Source organism: Chenopodium album, chromosome 25 (assembly GCF_948465745.1).
Source record: "Chenopodium album chromosome 25, dcCheAlbu1.1, whole genome shotgun sequence".
In the NCBI taxonomy this organism is placed as follows: domain Eukaryota; kingdom Viridiplantae; phylum Streptophyta; class Magnoliopsida; order Caryophyllales; family Amaranthaceae; genus Chenopodium; species Chenopodium album.
In genome coordinates this window covers 1,602,994-1,624,548 of record NC_137858.1, presented here as the reverse complement: position 1 = coordinate 1,624,548, position 21,555 = coordinate 1,602,994, and the positions used below count along the sequence as shown (strand labels likewise).

The 21,555-nt window shown below is 35.4% G+C and overlaps 2 protein-coding genes across 3 annotated transcripts; both read right to left on the bottom strand.

The window, feature by feature from the left end:
* Positions 1-7: 7 nt before the first annotated feature.
* On the bottom strand, positions 8-4,358 carry LOC145615700 (short-chain dehydrogenase/reductase 1-like). The gene is made up of 10 exons (XM_081670757.1): positions 4,221-4,358; positions 3,874-4,123; positions 3,435-3,503; positions 2,965-3,141; positions 2,505-2,879; positions 2,148-2,155; positions 1,309-1,558; positions 995-1,063; positions 616-795; positions 8-529 (listed from the first exon to the last, which is right to left on the bottom strand). The coding sequence occupies exons 1-10, from the start codon at positions 4,253-4,255 to the stop codon at positions 149-151; spliced, it is 1,794 nt and encodes a 597-aa protein (XP_081526883.1). The 5' UTR covers positions 4,256-4,358; the 3' UTR covers positions 8-148.
* A 5,747-nt stretch (positions 4,359-10,105) lies between these two features.
* On the bottom strand, positions 10,106-18,016 carry LOC145614197 (NAD-dependent malic enzyme 59 kDa isoform, mitochondrial-like). 2 transcript variants are annotated; one of them, XM_081669212.1, is made up of 20 exons: positions 17,947-18,016; positions 17,655-17,810; positions 16,714-16,810; positions 15,500-15,618; positions 15,260-15,427; positions 14,870-14,998; positions 14,699-14,759; positions 14,170-14,273; positions 14,011-14,094; positions 13,683-13,789; positions 13,448-13,550; positions 12,853-12,960; positions 12,646-12,711; positions 12,234-12,306; positions 12,066-12,152; positions 11,878-11,932; positions 11,700-11,771; positions 11,094-11,156; positions 10,852-10,966; positions 10,106-10,529 (listed from the first exon to the last, which is right to left on the bottom strand). In XM_081669212.1, the coding sequence occupies exons 2-20, from the start codon at positions 17,787-17,789 to the stop codon at positions 10,458-10,460; spliced, it is 1,818 nt and encodes a 605-aa protein (XP_081525338.1). In that variant the 5' UTR covers positions 17,790-17,810; positions 17,947-18,016; the 3' UTR covers positions 10,106-10,457. The 2 variants fall into 2 exon arrangements, with proteins under 2 accessions (XP_081525338.1, XP_081525340.1); XM_081669214.1 differs by having other exon boundaries at positions 17,655-17,807; positions 17,947-17,961.
* Positions 18,017-21,555: the final 3,539 nt, after the last annotated feature.

The following is a 21,555-nucleotide window of genomic DNA, read 5'->3' as shown; positions in this document are numbered from 1 at the left end:
TGTGGGATAAGCTTGAATGGAAAACTTGTAGATATGTATTGTAAAATATTCATACATTTGTTATGGTTTACATCCATTTTTGTACTAGTGATGAATTCCAGTGGTTACAATCATCTGTTCAGAAATTGGTTTGAATATGTAATTCCTTTTATTCATATGAAGAAACTTCATTTCTTAAAAAGAAAATACCAGAAGGTGAACCATGGGGAAGCAATGCTAATCTCACTGGACTCGCGCCCCCTTCTTCAACTGTTAAATATCCCAAGTTTCCATTGATATCTGTCCTAACAAAGCCAGGGCAAACACAGTTGATGATGATTGACGGGTAATTGTTGGCCAATATTTGTGTATATGCATTCAAAGCTGCCTTTGACACTATATAGGCTGTCATATAAGAAGGCCAGCCCTTCTCTTTTAATGAACCATCTTTAAAGTCTGTCAACAACTCGTTCAGAATATCGTCTACTCTTTCTTCTGTAAGGCTCTCAGAATCGCCTAGGATTTGTTTGATTCTCTCATTTGGTATATTCTGTGAGGAAATGAAATAGTATAAAAGATGATACATTCCTCAGAAGATGAGATTCTATACATATAAAGGGAAACGCGAGTATGTACCTTCAACTTCCCTGCAGCAGAGGAAACATTGACAATCCTTGGTGAGTCCGATAACTCGAGGAGAGGAAGCAGAGCTTCAGTAGTTCTCTTTACTCCATAATAGTTTGTTTCCAAGCATTCTTTTGCAAGCTCATAAGTCTCTGTCATCATCTCAGCAATATTGTCCGGTACTTGTGATGACTACATTATTTCAGTATCGATTATCATAAACATTACCCCGTGCATAAACAGACTTTCAAAGACATTATGTTATCAGGAACAAAGTCTTGTGTGAAATAGTATTACATGATTTAATTGTCACTTTAGAGATTACATTGAACAAATAAAAATCATCATCTGCTCGGAAACAAAGAAAATTACTCGCTCAGAGAATACTTACAGTGCCAAAACCTGCTGCTTTTAAAGCATCATAGTCAGCCTTAAGTCCACCAATCCCAGCATTGTTCACCTACAAATGCCCAAGGTTTTCATTATCCAACAAAAACAACTCGTTCTAATAATATATTCGATCTAATAATACTACAAATACTCATATGTAGCATTATTTGTGCTAATTAATTACTGAATTACCTCTTTCAGTTTCTCAAAACAATCAAAAAGAGCACACATACATTGACTCACAGGGTCTATAGAGATCAGATGTACGCAACCTTATCATAAAATTAACATAAACAAGTAATAAGTCAATGGTACCAGTATATCAAGCTTGCCAAATTTGGAGTTGATGAAACCAGTAAGAGTAGCAATACTGATGGTATCAGTAACATCAAGTTGATGATAAAGAAGATTATCGGCGCTAATTCCGGATTTAATGAGATCATTAAGGGCTTCTAATCCTTTCTTTCCATCTCTTGAAGATAGAAGTACCACCACTCCTTGAGAAGCAAGCTGTTTGCATATTTCTAGCCCTATTCCTTTGTTTGCTCCTGTTACCACTGCATATCTGCATAATCAACAATAAACCCGGAATATAAATCTAGATAAATGATTCATTAGCAAATGTAATCAACAGAGAAAAAATTTTGAAGACCTTTTTTCAGCAAAAAAGTTGAATGATTCAGCCATTTTTTCCCCCCTGAACAGGATAATGTTGCTGTGTTGGGTCTCTTATTATAAGTGTTATTCCTGATGTTAGGTATTTTATGGAGATTGGATCATTGGAGGGCCAATAATTATGTTAATAATATAGATTCTTTCTATCTTTTTCTACAACGTGCTTAATCAATACGCCATTTTTTTATTATACCGATATACATATACTAAATAGTTGTGGGTCAACTTTTGCTAATTGTAGTATTCATAAAGTTTTTATATCGCATAAAGTTCTTGATTTTGGATAATAATAAACGTTGTATACAATACACCAGTTGTATACAATTATGTTGATGTTATCTATGGTGAAATTGAAATTTTGATTTAAATCTGATCAAAGTTCTTCTTCTTTCCATATAAAACAAATAAATATATAATAATCAAGAAGTCAAACAATTGGGGATATTTTTTTTTTTTGGTACGGATTTTTTTAGTATTACACTATTACCTACCAAATCAAGAAGAGATATAGTGCTCACAAAACATATGCTTGTAATAAGAGAAGGAATAAAAGAAAAGCATAGACAAACAAAAGTTACAAAACAACTTTACTCAATAAATTTAATTTCTATTGCTTTTGAATTTCGATTACAGGTAACAAAAGGTAGATTTCAATTCAAGTTTGTGATCTTGATCCAGGTCATATTCGAGTAATAAGTCATGTAATTATTCATACACGTGTTGTAGCCTACATACACATTTGTACTACTAGACACTAGCGTGATCAATGAGTTCAAGTGGTAACTAACACTTGATCTGAAATCGGTTTGAACGAGAACATGTAATTCATTTTATTCATACGAAGAAACTTCATTTCTTACAAAGAAAAGACCAGAAGGCGAACCATGAGGCACCAATGCTAATCTCACAGGGGTCGCGGCCCCTTCTTCAACTGTCAAATGTCCCATGTTTCCGTTGATATCTGTCTTAACATAGCCAGGACAAACACAATTGATGATAATTGATGGGTTTTTCTTGGCCAATATTCTTGTATATGCATTCAAAGCCGCCTTTGACACTATATAGGCTGCCATTGTAGAAGGCCAGCCTTTCTCTTTGAATGTACCGTCCTTAAAGTCTCTCAGTAACTCGTTCAGAATATCGTCTACTAGTTCTTCTGTGAGGTTATCAGCATCACCTAGGACTCCTTTGATTCTCTCATTTGGTATATTCTGAGTGAAAAAAGAAAAGTACGAGTTTATCAGTGAGTATTTTTCTCAGCAGATGATGTTTTATATGCAAAAAAGAAATTTATACCTTTAACTTCCCCATAGCAGAGGAAACATTGATGATCCTTGGTGAGTCTGATAACTCGAGGAGAGGAAGCAGAGCTTCAATCGTTCTCTTTACTCCATAGTAGTTAGTTTCTAAGCAATCTTTTGCGAGTTCATACGTCTGTGTCATCATCTCAGCATAATTGAACTTTGCTCCTGGCTACATTATTACAATATACTTCGGTTATCAAAATCTAGGGAATTTTTTTTATCGGTGGGAAAGTCTTGTATGAGATGGTCTTACACAACTTATTGTGAGAACAGGGTAATTTTCAATTTCGACGTTTATTTACTTTTTCAAGGGTTACATTTAGTTACACGTACTCGTGTCTTACAATAAGTTAGTTTGAGACAATCATTTCCAAAACTTGATCTTTCACAGGAAAGTGGTGTTATTGAATCCCTAATCCATTCGGAAACCTAGAAAAAATTACTATGTCACAGAATACTTACAGTGCCAAAACCTGCTGCTTTTAAAGCATCAAAGTCAGCCTTAATTCCATTAATCCCAGCATTGTTCACCTACAAATCCCAAAGGTTTTCATTATCCAACAATAAAACTTCGTACTAATATAATTAATCTAATTAATTACTGAGTTACCTCAATCAATTCACAAAACAAATAAAAAGAGCATACATTGACGGGAAATGATTTTGGTACACCCCCAATTGATTTTGGCGCACCCTTATGTGAGAGCACAGTTTTTTATGCTCTTCTCACATAGGAGTGTGCCAAAATCAATAAAGGGTGTGCCAAAATCAATAAAGGGTGTGCCAAAATCAATTTCCATCGACTTACAGGGTCTATAGAGATCAGATGTACGCAACCTTATCCTAAATAGTTGAAAAACGTATTGAAATTAACATAACCAAGTAATTAAGTGAATAGTACCAGTATATCAAGCTTGCCAAATTTGGAGTTGATGAAACCAGTAAGAGTAGCAATACTCATGGCATCAGTAACATCAAGTTGATGATAAAGAAGATTATCGGCGCTAATTCCGGATTTAATGAGATCATTAAGGGCTTCTAATCCTTTCTTCCCATCTCTTGATGTTAGAAGTACAACAACTCCTTGGGAAGCAAGTTGTCTGCATATTTCTAGCCCTATTCCTTTGTTTGCTCCTGTTACCACTGCATATCTGCATATTTCACAAACAAATTCATAATATAAATTAAACCCAGATAAAAGAATAATTTATTAGCCAATGTAATCAACATAGAGAAGATATAGAGGACCTTTTTTCAGCCAGAAAGTTGGATTGTTCAGCCATTTTTTTCCCTGAACAAAATAGTGTTGCTTTGTTGTTATAGGTGTCTAATATTGAGTGTTATAAAACCTTATATTTGGTATTGGATGGGATTGGTGGCCCAATAATGTAACTGTCGTTTCATTTCAATAATGTGGGCTCTTTCTTTCTCTTTTTATAGGATGCTTGGTCACATAATTTTGGGCAATTTCTATTATACATTCCGATATATTGTGAAGTTGCACTGTTGCAGTTTATTTTTTGTTTTCTACTCCTTCCGTCCCCTTTTGATAGTCCCTTATAGACAAATTTTAGTCCCAAAATGTTCACCCCATTTGCTTTTTTCAACATAAATATTAATTTTTTACCAAACTTTCCTCCAATTTGCAACAATACTTGTGCAAATTTATACTTTCTATGTAAATTTTGTTTTCCCATGTACTTTTATTACTTTCTCTCTCTACTTTTTTGCATACCCAATGTCAATTTACTTTTCAATATACTTTAACTATTCTTATTTGTGTTTATTAATTCCCATGAAAAATGTCCATAAGGGACTATCAAAAGGGGACGGAGGTAGTATTAGTTAACTAGAACATGTTTATATAAAGTAGTAGTGTAGAGACCGACCCGAAAACTCGACCTGAACCGGCAATGATCTGAACCCAACCTGTACCCGGACAATGGGGTGAAACTTGTGACCTGTAACTCAACCGTAGATTATAGCCTTCAATTTTGTAATTTTTTAACCTTTTTTCGCCCAAAAATAAAAATTGTCGAGATGTTTATCATTATCCCTAATACCCTCCAAGAGTCCAATTGAGTCGGTGGAACCATCTAATATGCCCTTAAACGGTCATTTTACACGTTCACAACCAGAAGTGATTTCGTAAACTCAAGCCTACCACGGATGTTTATGACAACATATAATGATCATATGTGGTTTCAAACGGAATTATATGACCCCGAGATGTATCCCTTAGGGTCTCAAGACTTTTCTCCATCGCGGCCCGAAACCTCAAAATTTCCTCAAAAAACGTGGATTTATAACCGTCAATTTTGTAATTTTTTAACCTTTTTTCGCCCGGAACTAAAAATTGTCAAGATGTTTACATGGTCCCTAATACCCTCTGAGAGTACAATTGGGTCGGTGGAACCATCCAATATGCCCTTAAACGGCTATTTTACCCGTTCACAACTTGTAGTGACTTCATAAACTCAAGTCTACCACGGACGTTTATAAAAACATATAATGATCATATATGGTTTCAAACGACATTATATGACTCCGAGATGTATCCCTTAGGGTCTCAAGGCTTTCTGCCACCGGGCCCCGAAACCTCAATTTCCTCAAAAAAGGTGGATTATAGCCTTCAATTTTTGTAATTTTTTGACCTTTTTCGCCCAAAAATAAAAATTGTTGAGATGTTTACCATAGTCCCTAATACCTTCCAAGAGTCCAATTGGGTCAATGGAACCATCCAATATGCCCTTAAACGATCATTTTACCCATTCACAACTTGAAATGATTTCGTAAACTCAAGTCTACCACGAACGTTTATGACAAGATATAATGATCATATGTGGTTTCAAATGGAATTATATGACCCTGAGATGTATACCTTAAGGACTCAAGCCTTTTCGCCACCGGCCCCCGAAACCTCAAAATTTCATCAAAAAGCGTGGATTATAGCCTTCAATTTTATAATTTTTTGACCTATTTTCGCTCGAAAATAAAAATTGCCGAGATGTTTACCACGGACCCTAATACCCTCTGGGAGTCCAATTGGGTCGGTGGAACCATCCAATATGCCCTTAAACGGTCATTTTACCCGTTCACAACTTGTAGTGATTTCGTAAACTCAAGCCTACCACGGACGTTTATGACAACATATAATGATCATTTGTGGTTTCAAACGGCATTATATGACCCCAAGATGTTACCCTTAGGGTTTCAAGGCTTTTCACAACCGGGCTCGAAACCTCAAAATTCCTCAAAAACCGTGGATTATAGCCTTCAATTTTGTAATTTTTTGATCTTTTTTCGCCCGAAAATTAAAATTGCCGAGATGTTTACTATGGTCCCCAATACTCTCCGGGAGTCCAATTGGTTCGTGAAAACATCCAATATGCCCTTAAACGGTCATTTTACCCGTTCACAACTTGTAGTGATTTCGTAAACTCAAGCCTACCACGGACGTTTATGACAACATATAATGATCATATATGGTTTCAAACGGCATTATATGACATCGAGATATATCCCCTAGGGTCTCAACACTTTTCGCCACCGACCCCGAAACCTCAAAACTTCCTCAAAAAGCGTGGATTATAGCCTTCGATTTTGTAATTTTTTAACCTTTTTTCGCTCGGAAATAAAAATTGCCGAGATTTTTACCATGGTCCCTAATATCCTCCGGGAGTCTAATTGGGTCGGTGGAACCATTTTACATGTCCTGAAACTGTCATTTTACCCATTCGCAACTTGCAGTGATTTCGTAAACTCAATCCTACCACGGACATTTATAACAACATAAAATGATCATATATGGTTTCAAACGACATTACATGACCCCGAGATGTATCCCTTAGGGACTCAAGGATTTTCGCCACCGGGCCCTAAAACATCAAAATTTCGTTAAAAAAGCGTGGATTATGGCCTTCAATTTTGTAATTTTTTTGACCTATTTTCGCCCGAAAATAAAAATTGCCGAGATATTTACCATAGTCCCTAATACCCTCCAGGAGTCCAATTGGGTCGATGGAACCGTCCAATATGCCCTTAAACGGTCATTTTACCCGTTCACTTCTTGTAGTGATTTCGTAAACTCAAGCCTACCACGGACGTTTATGACAACATATAATGATCATTTGTAGTTTCAAACGTCATTATATGACCCCGAGATGTATTCTTTAATTTAGGGTTTCAAGGCTTTTCGCAACTGGGCCCCGAAACCTCAAAATTTCTTAAAAAGCGTGAATTATAGCCTTCAATTTTGTAATTTTTTAACCCCTTTTTGCCCGGAAATAAAAATTGCCGATAGATTTACCATGGTCCTCAATACCCTCCGAGAGTCAAATTGGGTCAGTGGAACCATCCAATATGCCCTTAAACAATTATTTTACCCGTTCACAACTTGTAGTGGTTTCATAAACTTAAGCCTACTACGGACGTTTATGACAAAATATAATGATCATATATGGTTTTAAAAGACATTATATGACCTCGAGATGTATCCCATTGGGTTTCATGGCTTTTCGCCACCGGGCCCCGAAACCTCAAATTTTCCTTAAAAAGCGTGGATTATAGCCTTCAATTTTGTAATTTTTTGACCTTTTTCGCCCGGAAATAAAAATTACAAAGATGTTTACCATAGTTCCTAATACCCTCCGGCCCCTCCGGGAGTCCAATTGGGTCGGTGGAACCATCCAATATGCCCTTAAACAATTATTTTACCTGTTCACAACTTGCATTGATTTCGTAAACTCAAGCCTACCACGGACGTTTATGCCAACATATAACGATCATATGTGGTTTCAAACGGCATTATATGACCCCGAGATGTACCCTTAGGGTCTCAAGGCTTTCGCCACCGGGCCCCGAAACCTCAAAATTTTATCAAAAAGCGTGGATTATAGTATTCAATTTTGTAATTTTTTTGATCTTTTTTCCCCCGAAAATAAAATTGCCGAGATGTTTGCTATGGCCCCTAATAACCTTCGGGAGTCCAATTGGTTCGTGAAAACATCCAATATGCCCTTAAACGGTCATTTTTCCTGTTCACAACTTGTAGTGATTTCGTAAACTCAAGCCTATCACGGACGTTTATGACAACATATAATGATCATATATGGTTTCAAACGGCATTATATGACACCGAGATATATCCCTTAGGGTCTCAAGGATTTTCGCTACCGGGCCCCAAAACCTCAAAATTTCCTCAAAAAGCTTGGATTATAGTCTTCAATTTTGTAACTTTTGACCTTTTTTTACCTGGAAATAAAAATCGCAGAGTTGTTTACTATGGTCTCTAATAACCTCCAGATGTCCAATTGGGTCAATGGAACCATCCAATATGCCCTTAAACGGTCATTTTACCCGTTCACAACTTGCATTGATTTCGTAAACTCAAGCCTACCACGTACGTTTATGACAACATATACTCCCTCCGTGTTTTTTTAAGTGATACATATTGACCGGCACATTGTTTTAGGCAATTTAATGACTTAAATAAAATAAGAGGTAAGTGGGGTAGTGGAGTATTAAAAAATTGTTAAAGAAAGATAGTGGGGTTAATAGTTTATTGAAAAGTAATATATGTGAGAGGAAAGATATAACAAAAAAGTAGTAGTGGGTTTGGGTGGGGACCATGAGAGGAGAGAGATATAATATTTTAATGTATTATTTTGCCAAAAAAGGAAATGTATCACTTAAAAAAACACGGAGGGAGTAATGATCACATATGGTTTCAAACAGCATTATATGACTTCGAGATATATCCCCTAGGGTCTCAATACTTTTTGCCACCAGGCCCGAAACCTCTAAATTACCTCAAAAAGTGTAGATTATAGGCTAGCGTGATTGTGGTATTCGCATGCTCACTTTTAAGTCATGTAACTAAGTCTTGATTTGGGATGGTAAAATTGTTGTATACAATACATCAGTTGTGTGTTAGTTGATTTATGCGATGGAATGAAATATTCAAGAAGTCTTAAATTAGTGGAAATTAGTTTCAACTCTCTAGAAATTAGTAACGAACAAAAGTATAGAGATTTCAAGTTCTACCACTGCACATCAGTACATCACAACTTTTTTTTATTGATTGAGGTTGTTCTAGTATTACCTACCAAATCCAAGAAGTGATATCCGAATTGACTGCCATAGTACTTGGTGATAAGTTTCACACGTAGTGTTCTTTCTTAGTTGGTGGCTTGGTGCTCACAAAAAATAAATAAGAAGATATACTACCTCCGTTACGTATTAGTTGCAACTTTGGGCAATATTTGTGAGAGATAAAATATTCCAAAGTTGCAACTAATATGTAACGGAGGTAGTAAAAGAAAAGGACAAGAGTGAGACAGACAAAACAAGGTCTCATTTAATCAATGTACCTACTAAAAGCGAAACCAGAAATGACACTTGTCATAACCTGGTTAAAAAATTTCCTTCCAAAAGGTCTTTTTTTTTTTTCCACAAAGCTTCTTAGAGAAGTATTTGATTTAGTACTTACTTTACAATAATATTTCTTTTCTATTTGGCAAGTATATTCATTTTTACACATTCAACAAAAATTTATATATTTATTTATTTTATGACGAGAACAAAGTCATATAATACAATAATGTAATATTATCTATAACTTTGTAATGTAATCCATGGTTATTTTTATTAGTCGTGCATGTATTTCTTCCTCTGTTTTCTTTAAAAATTCAAAAAAATTGTAATTACAAAACTTTCATCTTATTTTGCAATTTGATATTATTTTTTATAGTAAAATAATTGTATTAAACTAATGATAAATATTGAAATTATCGTGCATGGCACGGGATCTAACCTAGTTAAGTTTGTTAGGTCACATTCGAGTAATGAGTCATACAATTTATACTTCGTATTTGAGTTTTAATTGGCTTTTTATCGATAGGCTTGATTCTTTGCAAAGCCATCTTTTAATACCGTATAAAGCTAAGGTTTATTGTTTAGGAGTTAACATACCATGAATCCATGATGCCATATAGTCCTTCACCAAACAAAGTTTCACGTACCTGAGCGGCTGAGCCATTTTGTTTAGGGGTGAGCGAGTGCTTGCCTATTTGACATATACATGAATGGTAAACACAGATCCACACACAGATTCTAAACAACCCATAATACCATATCCTAACGAAGTACTGAAAATATATTAAGTGTTAATGTATAATAGTCAGTTAACAAGCAAAGCAAGAATCAGTTGGAAGCTACAATGCACTGCATCTGCATACAAATGATTTCAAGTAAAATGGACCCAACCTGAAGATATAATTCTATACAAGGGAGGATCCTAGTTTCAACAGTTTCAGTTCAAACAGATGAAGACGGCAAAAATTTTCACAACTCCCCATTCCTATGATTCTACAATTGTTCTGTTCCAATTTGCAACAATACTGTCTTCTGAGACAGTCTTACAGTTTTCAGCCAGAACGGACTGTCCAACTGATGTAGCAGATGAAGGGGCTGATCGTCGTGGCCTCACTTCTCGTGTACAAGAGGGCTGTAGATGGGAAACCACATATTCCGTCTGACATATTCCGCAGTCTCTTCCTGCATTTGATCAATACCAGTTACAATGGCAGCAGATTGGCAAATACATTATGTAATATTCAGGGGAGAGGTTCCTTTTTTTTTTCTGACATATGGTATATTTTGAGATGACAAAAATTTTTGCTACCACTTATGTTTCTCATGCATCCATTTCATTTAAAAGTAGCATTGAAAAGAGAAATAACTTAGTAACTGAACCACAAAAAAAGAAAAGGAAAAGCTAAGCAGAGAGAAGACAGGGAGCCTCCTCAAGGGATCCAAGAGAATTACTATACGGGTTCAGCTGGTAAAGTTGCTGATAAGTAACAAGTGATAATCTTACCTCTGACATACACCTGAGCTCTTTCCGCCCCACTTCACCATGTCCTTCAGCTAGGTCTTCAGCAATAGCTGCTCGCAGTACAGCAGTTCCAACTTCTGCTGTAATTTCTCGTATACTGAATTTAGCAACATGGGTTAGACCGTTTACTGTCATACACTCATACCTTGTATTTCCACAGACCATAAACAATCATAATGTTTTGGGGTGCGGGGAATGAAGCTCTAAGCAAATGAGGCGCTAACCTTCCAATTGATGGATACAAAACACCCTTGCTTATTTCCTCGTCCGACATGTAGGTAGCAAGACTGGAAAAAACAACAATTAACATGCAGTGAGACTAATTATGCTAATGATCATGTTAACCTCTTCAGCAATACCGATTATGCACACTTCATATCAAGCATATGCCATGAATTTTGAGCAGCCTGGCAGCATAATAAAGTACTGACACAATTGATACAAGTTATTCCCTGTCTTGCAAGGCAAATAAAAGGGTATTGAGATTCTTTAGCTGACCAGTGGAGAGCTAATGAAGTCAAGGGAACAAAGTACTGATATTGAGAATAAATCAGCATAAAAATCCATAATTTTGTAGGGGTGAAATCGTGGCAGGGTGGGTGAGTTGCGGTGATGCAGAGGTTATACTTGTATTTATGACACATATAACAGCAGAACTTGGAACACTTTATTTTTTGAGAAAACTTGGAACACTATTTGATTAAGTATTGCCTGATAAATATGTGGGCCATAAAGCACAAACTTTTTAAGAAGGGAGCACTAGCGGTCTGACTTAGCTTAGGAAAGATGCCATTTTACTTGTTGAAAGAATGATATGTTAATTCAATTACCATTCAGCAGCAGCTTGCAACATGTTGTCAGTAATTAAGCGAGCACCTGAAAGCAATGCTCCCAATCCGATCCTGAATTATATGCAAAAGTTCAATAAATATCTCATTGAGCAACTTGCAGTCTCATAGGTCAAATTTATGTATCATGAGAATCTAAAGATGAACCACAGTCACACACCCAGGAAACAGGTACATGTTATTCGCTTGATTGACATGACCTACTTTTCCATTCCCTGCAATTACAGATACCAGAAGTACAGTCAAACACAGCTTGAAAGCAAGCACAGATACATATTGTAAAGTACATATTATTTTCATGTAAACCAAACATATCAGAACAAATTCAAATGGCTGAACCATGCTTACCAAGGTCTACATTCTGGAAGGGACTTCCACCTGCGAAAACAATGTGTTCTCCAGCATACTTGAAAGCATCGGCAGGAGTACATTCAGCTGTTCATTGATTAAAGTTTAGACACTTTTTATAAAATAAAATATAAAAATGCAGCAGGGACATGGGTGGAAAGGACCAACCATTCATCGTAGGGTTTGACATGGCAAATATAGCAGGTCTAGGGCAGTCTGATTCTTGCATGGCCTTCAGCACCTGAGTCAGAATTATAAAGAAGTCAAGACTTGATACAGAAAGTGCCTCGAGGTCTAGGAAACCCATTGAGTTTCATAATGCAACTAAAAGACATCGTGCATCACATTTGTTTCCAACATGAAAACAATATAATATCAGGATCCATCTCAGAGATGTATTTTTCGATCCTTTCACATCTCATGATATATAAGATGAGATCAGAAGGAATTTTCACCATTAACTCATTACTCCATTTCAGTCCTACTACAACATTCAAAACTTCCCTCCACATTTCATCAAGTGGTCGTGCCAAAAGTTGATGCACCCCTATCTTAATTGAAAAACTTATGATAGGCTCACCTCTTCATTAAAGATGCCACCAACTCCAGACAAACCAAGAAGCACATCTGGTTTAACCTTTCTAACCTGAAATTTTGAAGTATGTGATATCAATATTTCTAGAAGATATGGAAGCACATGAAGGCTTTAATAGCTAACTTCCTGTGTTTCTTATTGCAGCAGAATTTACAAAGTGATTTTTCTGAAAAGCATGAGATTAAGATTTACCACTTCAGCTAGATTAGCTCCCTCCATAAGCCCCTTGGTTTCTTCTGGATATTTTGCAAAGGGTGCAGCAGATGGGTCTAAATTCTTTCTCTCTTTCGTTACTAGCCCCTGCAATGTAAAGAATTACAATCAAGCATAATGGTACAGAGTGCTCACTTAACATTGCCCTTCACTGAAATTTCTACCATCACTTGAGAATTATTCAGAGACAAGAAAACATGAAACAATTAAGCGTATTGGTGGTAAGCAATGTCCAGGTAAAAAAGTGGAATATATTTTCACAAATACGGATCAGCATAGTACATGGGATGTCTAACTGCAAGCACAATAGAAATTTGTCTAGTTGTAATACTGCTGACAAGGCCTGTGGAAGGGGGGGAGGGGGGGGTAGGTAAAATTTTGACTAGCTTAGCACATGGTCATCTTGTGTCCCCAAAATGGCCCAAAAGTATGGGGGTAGGGGTTGAGAGGATGCAGGTAGATAATGTTAACCATACAATTGCAATTATTTTGCAAAGACACAATATATGCAATGAGATATATCCTGCATCAGGCAAGTGAGAAAAAAAAAATAAAAAATAAAAAATAAACTTACATCTTTATCTATTAGGTAAAATTGATGATCAGATGGGAGCCCATTTGCCCCAGCCATCCTGGAAACTGCCTGCACTGCCATATTAAGGACACCAATCCCTGCACTGAATACATCATTGCAAATATTAGGTATTTTGTAGATATGATGGATACTACCTAAAAGGCTAAAAGTTCTAAAACAATTAAAACAATACATGATCAGTACTGTATATAGAAATGCACAATCATATTTTTACCTCCCAGCTCCAACCACAACTATTTTCTGTTTTATAAAGTCAGTCAATGGACGGCCTTGTGCTCTCACAGCACCCAGTAACCCAGCCAAAGCAACACCTGCAGTTCCCTGCAAAAAGGTAGCAACAGCATAATTAGAGCTTCATGTACTTTACAGATATAACATATAGATTTCAAATGTAGTGCACATCATCCTTGCTTTTACATAATACAATAGTACCCCCAATGCCTCTCACAAATGACAAATCACAAATCCCCTAGCTAAGGGAGGGTATATCTCATTTTGACTACAAAACTAAAATTACATAGCAATATCACCGAAGAATTTACCTGAATGTCATCATTGAACATGCACAACCTTTTGCGATATCTTTGCAGTGTTTCAAAAGCCCATTTCATTTGGAAGTCCTCAAACTGCCCAAATATATATCAACAATCAGTTACCAGCATAAAATTTTAATAGTTGCATTAAGTTTTGAAAGAACAGACCTGCACAACAGCCTTGGGCCAACGTGTATGAGCAGCTTCCACAAATTCATCAACTATGGAGAGATATTCTTCCCCTTCTAGCCTAGGTTGTCTGAGTCCTAAGTCTACCATACAAGGAGATCATTTGTTAGAATACAGGAAAAAAAAATAATAAACAGTGGTCTGACACAGATTTCAAACAATAATAAATTTCAAATGTACAATGATATTTATTAAAGAGATAGATCACATCATTCAGTAAGGAGGGAAATTTTACAAGACCAAAAGTCCCAGGTATTCACTAGGTAAGTGACTATTAGCTGCATATGTGTTGTCATGTACTCTGTAAACTTTACCAAAGAAGTAATACATCACTATTCCAAAATATAATATTGAGAAAATTTTTGTGTAACATTGAAAAAACACAACAGAACACTACACCACTGAACCTCCCAGCAGAAAATAACTGAGAATAAAGTAGACACCGCATGCAACAAAATATCCATATAAAGAAGATCATAGAGAACAGAGTCTATTATTTATTACTTACAGAGAGGATCTTCCAGAAGCTTTTGGTTGTTAGTACCCACATCGAGCATAACTGGAAGTACCTATTAAAAATGAAAGTTAAAAGTGTAAAATTGACTTATACACAAATCATGATATGGTATAAAACAGGATATGGAGAAGATATAATTGAACAGAAGTATCATAGTCGTACCCTCTGTGGGTTCATTCCTGCAGCAGCAACATATACATCAAGTTTACCAATAGGTATGCCAATTCCCTGAACTCCAAGATCTCCTAAACCGAGAATTCGGCTGCCATCTGTGACGACTATCATATCAACCTGCAATTGCATGAGTAATTAGCAAGACATGGAAAGTAATACTTCCACTATCCACAAAGCAATCATTTACTTCATGCTCAGGTAGTTTGCGATGTATCAGAGACCATTCAATGTGTTAATATGTTCTAGTTAGGCTGCTTTACATTAAATTTAGAATACAAATTTTTTTAAAAAAATTTGAGCAAGATACCAGACTTCAACTTGGAAAATATAAAAAGTATGATAATAGCTGATGGGCAATGAATTGACTAAAGGACATACGTGTTGAGCAGGCCAATTGTAGATCATGGACATCATCTCTCCCTTGTCCTTGGCGCTGAAATACATTCCACGGGGACGTCTGAACAAACCGGAATAATTTTGACACACCAGCCCTACAGTTGGAGTATATATAATGGGAGCGAAGTCTTTGATATTATCAATAAGGACCTGAATGCAATGACCGAATTGTCTCAGGTCATAACTGATTCAAAACCTGTGGTAAGAAATCATGAAACTTACTCTGTAATATAACGTCTCATTCCTGTCATGCAGTCTGTTCAAAATTCTCCATTTTGCCAAAGATACAGAAGCCTCTGACTGCCCCTGAGTATTTTTCTCCAGTGATCGATATGAATCCACTGTAATTCATAAAATCAACAGAATATACACTTTAACATACCTAATATGTATCTCTAAAGAGAAAGACTTTGACTCGTCAACAAAACAAATATAATACTTCGTGCAAATTTAGACCATTTCACCTTAGGTAAAATAAATTTCAATAAGAATAAGCTTGATGAAAGTAGAGGATTATTTCACATTAGGGCTATCAAGTTCATTCACAACTAGATATAAGTTTAGATTGGTTCTAAAGAGGGCTAGATAAGTCTTGATAAGGGGTCTTTCAGGTGAAAAGAATGATGCCTTAATGGGACTGACCCTTGAAGAGATATAGGGAATGTAAATTTTAGAACTTTTCACAAAAATTTCATTACTCAGATGCTCTAATGAACCAATGTTACAATGATAGCATATCATCCTCTCTGACTAGCAAAGACTTCATGCCAAGTTGTTTCTCATTTATAATTTGACTAATAAGCAAGTTATCGAACTATTCTTTCCAGCTGCAAAAACCAACACAAGATACTCTTACTTAAAGTCAAATTGCATATTGTAGCTAAAGTTATGACTCAACTACCATGCATTTCCAATGAAAGGAGTTTAATAAACACATCATATACAACTATAAGGTGAGCCTTTGCAGATTTGTGAGCAGAGTGTAGTCTTATAATTAAGGTTATTTGGTATAGCTGATGATGCGTAGCACATGCAGATTTCACTTTCATATTTAATCAATTAATGTCAAAAGGATAGGCATAAAAAATAAGTTATTTGTGTAGAGAACTTGAAAAAAGGTCATAAAAATCCTCTTAGTCCATATTTTATTTTTATACCAAGTTGCACCTAAAACCCCCAGGGAATATAGCTACATCTGCTGTTCTTCATCAACTAGTCTTTACACAGATAGTATGAAAGCTGGGATAGTACATTAGACAATTGGTGTGGTTGATTCAAGTCACAATTCTATGTAATTTTGATAAAATCATATAGTACACCACTAGTGGAATTTTCAACCATATTCTAGAAGTACAAACAGAGATTGCACCGAAAAAGTTATTAAACAAAAAACCTCAAGATATAGTAGGCATAGTTAAAAGAGGAATGGGACTTACTGAAACGGGCATACTGTTGTTCAAATGATATAATACGGGGTGGCAGGAGACCACGGAGTCCAAGTCGATCTCTTTCTGTCAAAGGGAATGCAGTATCCTGCTCAAAAAATATTTGAAAAATGCAAACAACTAAATTTCAAGTTTCTCTTGTAGCAAATCAAGTACAAGGATCAATATAGGTTTAAAAAAATTTTAAAAAAAAAAAATTCTTGGCAAGGTAGATTACAAATGCTACAAAACTAAATGAGCTTTGATGTATCTATCATTAAGCTATAATTCTATAATGGTGATCAAAGCCATTGAAAATCCTTGGACTCATACAGTCATTCACATAGGCCATTCTAGTGCACTATTATACGAAGATTGGTACACTCACAAGTAAAACATGTATTCCACTCGAATTTTTTACATCAACAAGACGAAATACTTCTACAAGATTTTCATTGTATCTCAAAAGCTTTATAGACGTGACAAGAAGCAATCGATTGACAATTCGAGTTCCAACCCGTGTCCAAATCAAGGCGAGACTTCCATAAACACAACACAGGGTGCCCTGCCCTTATCATCACATATCTCCCAATAACTTCCTCATTTAGCATTAATAACACATAAACAAACCTCCACTGCCAGAAGCAATAAAACAACAAATTCAAGCTAATATTCAAATTTAATCACTCCAATCCTTAAATCTAGTAAATTTACATAACATTCTCCAATTTGACTTTAATCAACATTATATAAAATCACACAAATATGATTAGTACTTGTATCATATTACCAAGTCAATAAACAATTTGAAACTTTGACTTGCATATCTGATCAAAATCAATCAAAAATCAATCACAATGTCTTAAAATTAACACAATCAACTCATCAAATATTCTGAATTCAATTAAATTTTCACAAAATCAACAAAAATTAAAATGCCTAAAAAATTCAACCTTATTAAACCAAGGATCATGAAGAATATCAGCACCACGCTTATGCACCATACAAGGACCAGGAATCGTAGCAGCCACGGAAAACCGCCGCGTACGGCGGAGATTCGCCGCCGCAGATCGCGTAACTCTCCACATTTTTCAGAAATTTAATAACTACTGAAAAACAGCATCAAATCAATCACATTCTTCGTAATCAAAATTATTACAATCAATCAATCAATCAACAAATTAAACACAAAATAATGTTTAAATTTAAGAAAAATTAATCAAAGTGACGAAGAACATAGTTTACCCAGTAAAGAAGAAGAAGATCAGAAGAGAGAGAAAAAAAGTGAGAATGTGTCAATAAATTTCTGTCGTAAGTGTATATATAGTGAGCTCAGTATTGGTGACTTTGTTCTTTGGAGTGAATGAGTCTGAGCTGCCCGGAATATACGGGCAGAGATTTTGGATAGTCGGTATTCGGTAGTGGGGCTGCCCGTTTGAGGAACGGGTAGAGTAGGAGAATTGTGAAATTGTGATAGGTTCCTTGAACTAGCTGTTTATTGGACAGGTTTTACTTGGGGATCACCTTTACTAATTGTGGAAATTTTTTATTTAAAGTAAACAGTGAGATGGAGATTTTACCATTATGTGATATGGTAACTTGGTAAGAGTAATAATTATGGAGTATTTTATCATAGATTATTTCCTTGATATTGCAAATTTGCGATAACTATTTTGTGTCATTTTAGGAAGTTTTAAGAATACTACGAGTACAATGTTTTCTTTTATACGCATGATTTCTCCCTATCTAAACTCATCAAGTCATCAATGTCTTTATCTTTTATTCAACTCTATCACTTTCCTCTTTTATATATGTCTTCCTTCACCTAATGTTGTAACATTAGGAAAACGGAGAAACTAAGGAAGTAGTTTTTATATAAACAATTACAAATATTGAAATATAATATAGACACTAAACACATACGGAGTACAAAGTAATAAAGATAGTATGTACAAAAGGGCATTTTTTTAGTGAACGTCTTTAAATACTGCAGCAATTAACTATAAAAAGTTCCACAATTTAGGGTATGAAATGTATATGTCATCATTAGTTGAAAGAGCATCTTTTAAACTCCTATACATCTTGAGTGTTAGAAAGGCGTCAATTTGTAATGTTCACTTTATTCTAAATTAGAATTAGAAGGATCCATATTATGGTGTATAGTAGATAAGTATATGTAATTAAAATGTTAGTTTTTAAATTTTTTTTATAAAAAATAGAAGGGAAAAAATAAATGTTTGAAAATAGTGGACAACTAGAAGTTTTCTTCTACAGTACTCCGTACGGGATTATATAATAAATAACTACGTCCTTTTAGGAAACCTTAATGTATTTAATTATTATATGAGCAAATTTTTTTGAAAATTATCACTCGAGACTTGAGTATACTTAAAAGTAGGTGAATATCGCTATACAACCAAGTGATTAACACGTGGAAGAAGTTAATGAGATATAAGTTCCTATGGGCAACTTTTCTTCCATGGAAAACTTTATCAATATTTGTTCCAATATTATCAAATTGATGAAAAAGATTGATTGAGCAATTCTTTTAGAAAGCAGAATAAATCAATTTCATATAAATAGAAACCAATAGAACCAAAGCATAAATTTTCTTTTGCCTGATCTCGGGCTAGGGTTGTTTTTTCCAATTTTCACCCCCTTACATGACATCAATGTAGTCAAAATCACTTTTATAGTGCCAGTATTCTTTACGCGGCGACCATTGCACGCCATTAGCAATGATGCTGATATCAGCCCAAAAAAAAAAAAAAAAAAAAAAAAAAGTGTTGAATTTTAAACATATATACATAATTGGATATCAATAACGGAAGATGATTGTTACATACGTACAAGTGATTCAATAGAGCTTTTAATCTTTTTGAGATACATGTTCTTATTCAAAACATCTATTACTCTAAACTTACCTGTACAATCAATTGTTGTCTAATTGATAACGAAATACATAAGAATTACGACTTCCTATGAAGTACTTGTAAAAGATTTGATGGATTAGTTTGGTTAACATGATCACCATGCATGAAACTTCTACTCACAAAACGGAATAATCCGTGTACCTAACCCCCTCAAAACGGAATAATCCATGTACTTATCTCTTGGGTACGTAAAACTTCCCATGAGAATTCCAACTTATGTTCAAGCGGTCAATTCTGCTCAACCCCTAGAAGTGAACTCTTTAAAAATTACAACTTCAAGAGAAGAGGAACTTATACATGTAACAAAAAGACCATTTATTTGATATTCATTTTTATACTTGTCGGACAAATTTAAGTTTTACCAGAGAAAGGTTTCTTGATTGTACATTTACATTACCTTAACGGCTTAACAGTTAAAAAGGAATAAATTCCATACTATTTTGAGCATTGTGGGTAGACTATTGAACCACAAGCTCAACCTTCAAAAGCAAATCTTTTACAGAGTCCCCTAACATTATACTCAATTCTCCATCTCTCCTTTATCAGATTTCCCCCTTGAGAATATGTTCAGAATAAAGGTTACGACTCCAATCTTTTAACCTTTTTGCTATAGGGAATGTTGCGACTTGTTCACTTTCCTAATCTAAAAATGTTGTCATGCAGCAGCTAATCTATAAACAGGATACAGCGAATTCGAATAAATGTTTAGTTCTGTTGGTTTAAATTTCAGAAAACAGAACATGGTAAGTACCGTTGCTCTCAACTCTCAAATCCCTCGTACCTTTCTGCCTTCCCTATCCTCCAGTCTCCAGCTCTCCACAAGCGGAATTAGATGCTTTAGAAGAAAAGCATGAACAAGTTATGAAATGACGCACTTATCCCACCCATCTCTTCTAAATGACAGGACATTACATGTTCAAGAATCAGATCCTACCATAAGAGTTCTGTGAAGAGTGGAAATAATCTTAAATCGTCTAAACCTGTGCAAGTGTGCAACTGTGAGAGTGAGAGGCCTTGCCTTCATGAGAATCAATTCAGGAGGGAAGTAGCAAAATGCAGTTAAAGAGAAAAAGAAATCACAGAGAAAACATGGTCCAACAAGCCTGAAACTTCTGGTGTGACTGACAAACAACAAGCATCCAAATCTGAATAAAGCTCAAGTAAAAGTAATTTGTCTATTGAATAGCAGTATAGCAGCAAAATCTAGTGACCACAATTTGCAAACCTAACCCCATCTTTTATCTAATTATTATATCTCCTAAATGCTGTGAAAATGACTTAGCCATGGCCCAGAAGGATCACATAGCCAGCCAGCTATGCCCAAATCAATGACAATTGACAATTTGCATCATCATCAGAAATTAGTATAATAGGAGACCTAAAAGAGGGGGAAGATTAGGCAAACAGGCCAAGATATTGTAGCAGTGAATCACTCTATTCAACTTTCAACAAGGTAATTTCCCAATCCTATTGCTTTCCCCACATGTAGATTGTAGTATTGCGCTTGTACTTCTACACGACTACATGTACATATCCTAAGTGAACTATCCCAGAGAATGAGCTAACTTGAAAGAGATAATATATAACTTCAATTATAAAGCTCGAAAATCATTCCAAACATTGTTAAAAATTGGCAGAAAAGAGAAAGGAGTTTCCATCTCATGTAAACTACAAAACAGTGTTTATCCACTCAATTTCAATTTTTATTGAGATTACCTCAAAGGTGAGCATACAGAGCTACTCAGCTGAAGAGCAAAATATTATAGAGACACTAGTCCACAGTTTCAAAATTATAACACTTAGCAGTACAGAATTAACATGTTGAAGTAGCTCTAATAATCTTTGTTCCCAAAGTTCTTGCACCACATCTGCGATGGAATGGAGCGGACAGGCTGATGAGGTCGTTGCTGCAGAAAATATA